General features: G+C 42.4%; 1 protein-coding gene and 1 non-coding gene across 2 annotated transcripts; one reads left to right on the plus strand and one right to left on the minus strand.

Moving 5' to 3' along the window:
• Positions 1-2,088: 2,088 nt before the first annotated feature.
• LOC123825023 lies at positions 2,089-2,223 on the minus strand. The gene has a single exon (XR_006786807.1). It is a non-coding gene; the product is annotated as a small nucleolar RNA SNORA2/SNORA34 family (small nucleolar RNA).
• Positions 2,224-3,634: 1,411 nt separating this feature from the next.
• Positions 3,635-4,033, plus strand: LOC123824581 (annexin-2 receptor-like). Its single transcript, XM_045847806.1, has one exon. The coding sequence runs from the start codon at positions 3,635-3,637 to the stop codon at positions 4,031-4,033; it is 399 nt and encodes a 132-aa protein (XP_045703762.1).
• Positions 4,034-7,047: the final 3,014 nt, after the last annotated feature.

Here is a 7,047-nt window from a genome sequence, read left to right on the forward strand (position 1 = left end):
CAAATTTAAACTTATTTGATGTAGAGAGAGAAATATGGATTCCTTGTTTCATTACTTGTGTATTCATTTGTTGGTTCTTCTCTTTTCTCATCCTCACCCAAAGATATTTTTGTACATGGATTTTAGAGAGAGTCAGGGAGTGGGAGAGAGCTGGGGAGAGAGAGGGTGGGGGGAGAGAGAGAGAGGAGGAGAGAGATAGATGTGAGAGAGAAACATCTATCATTTGCCTCCTGCATGCGCCCAGGGGACGCGGGGAAGATCCAACCCAGAGCCTAGGTGTGTGCCTGAAGGGAAGGCAACACTCAGTCTTCGGGTGCAGGGAGCCACTCCACCCAACTGAGCCATCCCACCAAGGCCACTTGTTGATTCTTGCAGCATCAGCTCTGACTGCGGATGGATCCCACAAACTTGACCTGTCACGGTGGCCCACTAACCAGGTGAGCTGGCAGTTAGGTTTAAAAACAATTTAAAAATGTATTCACTGCATTTCATTGAAAATAGCAAAATGGACGAGAATTAAAACAATGAATAAAAACTGTAATAATACAATTACTGAAAATAAAAATAAATATGGTTAAATACAAATATTTTAAATTAAAAATTATAAAAATGTGATCAAATCATTTCAAATACTTTCTTTTTATATTTAAAATAAAAATTAAATGAACACAAAGAATAAAATAAAGTCAAAGAATTTTTAAAGTACAAAGTAATGAACATATTTACATTTTAATGTTGAAAAATACAATAAAAAATGTGAAATGCTAAGGTAACCAATTATATAGCTTGGAAATGTTGTAACTAAAATTTTTTAAAGAAAACATTAATAAGAAGGATGTTATTTAAAATTATACATTATAATATTTTATTGCCTTATATTGAGTATTCAACTTACCATAAAGTTATATTATTATCAGGTATTAGAAATAAGATAAAATTAAAATGATTTGAAGAAAAACAGAATACATGTCAGTAACTAAAAAACAAATACTTTATAACATTATTTAGTATTTCAAGCTTTTACATTTAAAATATTTGAAAATTATCATTAATATTTTCTTTTAAGATTTCATTCATTTCCATTAGCAAGTGGGGAAGGGAGGGAAAAAGAGAGGGAGAGAAATGTCAATGTGTGGTTGCCTGGAACTGGCCTGCAACCCTGGCACATGCCTTGACTGGGAATCGAACTGTCCACCCTTTGGTTCCCAGCCAGTGCTCAGTCCATTGGGTTACATCAGCCAGGGCAATGGACATTAATATTATTTAAAAAATCCATTTAAAACTTAAAATAGGAAAAAACTGAATACCATAATGATAAAGTAAATTTTAAAGGATCATACAAAATTAAAAAGAAATAACTGTAACTAATAAAATACATAAATATTATCTTTAAAAGTCAAAATATATTAAACTAAGTAATTTAAAATGTATAGTAGTTATATTATTATAAAATCATATGAAAGAAAAGGGAAAATGTTAAAAAACCTAAAAATATACAATAATTTTACTGCAATATTTTCAAATAAAATGTTAACTTTAAAATACATTACATAAAAGTAAATCTTCTTAAGTTAGATATATAAAAATATAATTTAAAATTCTTTATATTAACAAGTAAAATATAAATGAGTTTACTTATAATTTAAAAATATAATTGAGTAAAATATAGTAATAAAATTTAGTAATATAAGTAAAATGTAAAATATTTACTTATGACTTTGAAAATATAATTTAAAAATTTTTATACTAACAAGTAAAATATAAATTCCTTAAATATGCTCCATATATAAATTAAAGAATAAATCATCTGTGTAACATAAATATTTAAACAACAAAATATATAATTCATATGACATAAATGAAATAAATATATGAAAAACTAAGTCATACAAATAATTGAATTAAATAATAAGAGGTAGTACAGATATAAAATATGTAATTATAAGAAAATAGTTTTCTAAAATATATAATAAAGAATATAAAAGTGAATAAATAGAGGGGAAGAAATCTTCAAGAAGAGTTATGAATTAAAAGTTTTTTCTTCTTTTTTCTTTTTTTCTCCTTTTCTTTTCTTTCTTTTTTTCCCCCAGATGTTTCTTTCTAATGGATTGACCATTACATTTCCTAACTTCTGAAATGGCCAACAGACCATAGAAAGACATTGCTTTAGGCTCCTGCTTGAAACCAGCAGCTTGAATTAAAGATTTAATTATTCAAAAATAAAACACCTTAGGCTAGAATGCTAGCTTACATTACACAGCAGTTGAATTCTATATTACTTCAGTATTCAATAAATAACTCACGGTGCTTTTCATGCAGTAAGAAGCGTTAGCCACGGAACACCGGTCCTTCCGCTCACCCACGTGTTTCACAGGGCAGCGCACTGTGCTCCTCCCTGGGAAGCGCACTCGTCTGCCCCCTGCAGGGGTCCGGGTCTTTGGGGAGTGCCCATCCCTTCTCTCTCTGCCACCGCTGTCCGGCTCCAGCGCCGCTGATTTCTCCGGTTTCTCTCCTGCCCCTGTGGCCGAGGGCGCAGAGCCCGAGGGGGCAGCGGCTGCGCGCTGATTGTCCCGGAGACCTGTGCTTCCTGGCAGTCCCGGCACCGCTGGCTGCTCCCTGCGCTCTGCAGGGTTAGTTCTCTCTAAGGTCCGGGCCATATCGTTCTGGGTCTCCTTCTGCCCGATATGGATATCGTCCTGTACATCGTTTTCTCTGTTATGTATATCGTTGTGTCTGTTCTGAAAATCGTTCTGACAGAACGATTCTTCCCTGCTCTGTGTTCATTTTCTCGTGTCTCATTTGGGTATACCGATTTTGTGGGCTTGTTAGTGGTGAGTAACATCGTTCTGTATTGCTCATTTTTCGTCTGCATCTGGCTGGTATCCGCCCCCCACCCAGGACAGCATAAATACCCGGGCTGCTTGCTCTCGGCAGGTGAGTTCTCTCTGGGGGTTGCTAAAGGTTCTCGCTGTATCGTTCTGCACATCGTTGTGTGTGTGTTGTATATGGTTCTGTACATCGTTGTGTCTGTTCTGTATACCGCTCTGGCGGAATGACTGTTCCCTGCTCTGTGCTCATTTCTTCATAATGCATTTGGGTGTACCGACTTTCTTGACTTTGTCAGTGGTGGGTGACACCGTTTTGAATTTCTCGTTTTTGTTTCTTTTTTAGATCTGGCTTGCATCCGCCCACCACCCAGGAGAGCACAAGCACCCAGGCTGCTGTCTGCAGGTTAGTTCTCTGCATGGGTTTGCTAAAGGTTCCCACTGTCCAATTCTGTATATGGTTCTGATTTGTATATGATTTTGTATATCGTTCTGTACATCATTGTGTCATCATTCGGTACATCAGTTTGTGTGTTCTGCATATCATTCTGTGTGTCCTGTATTTCGTTCTCACGGAATGACTGTTCTCTGCTCTGCTCATTTCTTCATATTGCATTTGGGTATACCGATTTTTCTTGACTTTGTTCGTGGTGGGTGACACAATTTTGAGTTACTTGATTTGTTGACCTCTGGCTTGCATCCGCCCCCCACCCAGGACAGCATAAACACCCAGGCTGCTCCTGCCCCTGCAGGCTTTGCCTCCTGAATCAGGTCGGACGCCCGTGTCCTCCTGGTCCGAGGTGTGTGCGATGGAGCTGCCCTTTCTCCACGCTGTGAACCTGCCTTGGGACGACCGAGACGTGGTGCCACAGCCCCAGCCTCCGTGGATGGAGATCTCCGCCGACTCCGGGCCCTGGGTGCTGCCCCTCTACCCCGTATGGGGAGAGTCCGCAGGCCACCACGGCACTTATAATGGGCAACTGCTTTCCAGTCCTTGTTGGCAGCTGCCCTCGGTCTACGAGCGGTACAGAGTCTTAAGCGGAACCCAGAGCCCCCGGGAGCCAAGCGCAGCGCAGCCCAGTCCCGGCTTCGAGGCGGGGACTTGGAGGACGCCCCCAGAACCTGCCGGAGCTCCCGAGCCCACAAAGGACACCGCGTCCCAGCACCTTCAGGTGGCCCTGCCGCCGGATGGCGAAGACACACCCTGAGCCCACCCAGACCTGTGACAGCGCGCAACCTTCAGAGTGCCGCCCACCTCCGGCCCCCGCTGGGTGGCGCCCGCAGCCCTTTTCCTGGGGCTGCCTGCGGTGGGTGCGTCGCGCTGTCTGCACTCTGAGGCGCTGGGCGGCTGTCTGTTTGGGGACCTTCTTGGACTAGTCCATGTCCGTGGCTCTCCAGGGACCTTCCTAATACTCTGTTTCCTACTATTCTTACAATATCACTTCTCAGTTTAACGTTCTTGTGAGACATTTACCTTCACAGACATTGGTGAGATTTTCTTTGGCACACCTAATAAATTACACAAAATTCCACCATCTTTTTGTGTCCCTGCTGCAGTTTTGGGGGGCAGACTGGGAGGGTCCTCCTAAGTGTCGAGACTTTGGTTCATGGGCAGGTGGTGGGGTCTCCCACACACACTGGGGTGGGATCGGGAGGCTAGTGGGTCATCAAACTGGAACCAGCTTTCTGGGCCTCCAAGGGTTCCCGCAGAGAGGCAGCCTGTGGGCCCTGAGAACTCCCCTGACCCCCACAAATGCTTCTGCTCCCTGACCTTTTAACTGTCCAATCCATCTCATTGGCCTTCCAGGCCCCCTTCCCATGACCCTGCTGCCTTCCCTGCTGCAGGCCCCCCAAACCCACCTACAGGTACTAGCCCCCTATGGCCCAGAGCTTCTCTCTCCAGAAGGCACTCTCCTGAACACACCCCTTCTTCCTGTAGCTCTCCCCAAATCTCATTTCCAGCACACACAACCAGGTGACCTGCTGCAAGCCAGCCGGGGTCCAGTGGGAAGGCCTTGGTGCCAGGGACACTAGTTCTCTGTAGAGTGTGCTTTCAGCATCCAGAATCTGGAGTGGCCATGTTACTTACTCATCCGAATTCCAAACCGGTGACTTATCAAGGCTCTTCCTTATTGCTGACAAAGAACAAAATTCCACTAGTGAACTGACAGATTTCATTGGCTCTGTTAGAAGTTTCACAAACCAGGCGGCATCCCATCTAGCAATGAGAAAGGCACTCCCGGGGTTTATCCAAAATGACAGGTTTTCCTAGGAAGGGGGTGGGCAGAGGAGGTATTAGGCTAGGGAAAGAAAGGATCATTTTTAGACCAGGACGTCTTCTTTGGTGGGGAGGAGGGAGAACAGAAATGATTTTTCTATGCAGATCCATGTTCCCTGGGGGGAGGGGGCAGAGATGAAGAGGTTCCCAGTGACAGGTTACCTACCTGGTGCTTGCTGGGAAATTCCAAACTGGTGACTGAGACTGTATTTCTTGGAAAGGTTGAAATTGCCGTTAAATCAGGGGTTAAGGCTAGACTCAGTGTCATGGGCTTTTAGCATAAGTGACAGCATTTGGGGCCTGTGGTGTCTCTGTAACATTATCAAATACATCTGAACTAGAGAAGCATGTCCAGGTTAGAAATCCTAATGTCAACAGCGTCCACAAAGTGCCAATGCTCAATAAACGTCCACTACGATGATTCTTCTAATCAACCAACTGCTGAGATTCCTCTGGGTCAGAGCAATTCACTGAGACTGAACCCCCAGGTGTCTCAAAGTGCAGCCTTTCTCCCTCAGGACCTCATCCGACAATCCCTTCATCTGGCTTCTGCCACCCCAGCCAGCCCACCCTCTCCCTGCTTCGTCTTCCGATTGCATGGGACACCTCTCTGTAGGACTGAATGCTAAGGCTCAACCACTGTACAAATTCCGTCCTGTCAGGGAATGCAAATTTCTCCTGAATGCGGACACCATCTCCCTGACTGCACTGTTTTTGCACCGAAAGGGATACGTGTGCTTGGCAGCACCATTTGCTGCCACCACTTGGGGGATGCACGTGCCTCTCACTCCTTGGCACCAGGTGGGAATATTCCTGGAGTCCCCTGGGCCAGTTGTTCCACGCTTTATTTTCTCGGTGGCAATGCCACTGCTCTCACGGACTCACTCATTGCTGGGGAACAGCACGTCTAATTGCACCCAGGGGACAGTTTCTAAGTTGCAGGTTCCCCAGTTGGGGAACTTCACTGTGACGGTCTCAGCCACAGCAGGTCCTGTCCGTAGCAAGTTCGGGTGTAGGCCCGACTGCGATTCCTTAGCCGTGCATGTCAGGGTTCAGCCCTAGCATCAGGGTTTCACTGTGCCTGGGAGATCTCTGGGTCTGAGTGAATCCAGCTGAGCCCTTTCTTAACCGTAGTGAGAACCGGTTTTGAAGTAGCAAATCCGGTGGCTCCAGGAAGCACCCTCTTCCCAGCACCCCCCACCCTGGCCCACCCCTGTGAGGGTCCTCTGTGGCTTCTGTGTGGTCCTGTCTCAGCCCTTGTGGGACCTTCAATGGCAGGATCTGCTGCTCATACCTACTTACAATTTCCTTAGTGCAGCTCTCAGCACAGGTTTAATAACTAGATTAAATGTGCTAGGTTTAATGTACTAGATTTCGTTACAAAGAGCAAAATGAAATAAAATGAAAACATTAAATAGAAAGTGTAATAATAAAATTATTGAAAATAAAAGTAAATTTCTTTTATAAAATATCTTTGAAATGAAAAATTATAGAAATGTGATAAAATAATTTAATCTTGTTTCTTCTTATATTTAAAAGAAAAATTAAATGAATACACACAATAAATATTAAGTCAAAATACAATTTTAAAGTACAAAATGATGAAAATAAAATATTTAAAATTTAGTGTCTAAAAATAATATAAAAACTGTAAAATTCTAAGATAACTGATATTACAATGATAAATTTTGTAAATAAAAACACTTCAAACAGAAAATTATTCAGAAATATTTAATACTTAAAAGTACATATCATTATAATCCTTTCAAACATTGTATCAATGATTAAACTTACCAAATAGTTATGTTCTTATAAAGGTATAAATTATAGTCTCGTTTACAGTATAAATAATACTGAAGATAAAAAGTTTTGATTAGTATGAAAATAAATGTGTGCACCTCACAAAACAAATAGCAAATAAAATTAGTTAGTATTTACAGATTT

Source organism: Phyllostomus hastatus, unplaced genomic scaffold (assembly GCF_019186645.2).
Source record: "Phyllostomus hastatus isolate PE091 unplaced genomic scaffold, TTU_PhHast_1.1 phas_contig_58, whole genome shotgun sequence".
Classification (NCBI taxonomy): Eukaryota; Metazoa; Chordata; class Mammalia; order Chiroptera; family Phyllostomidae; genus Phyllostomus; species Phyllostomus hastatus.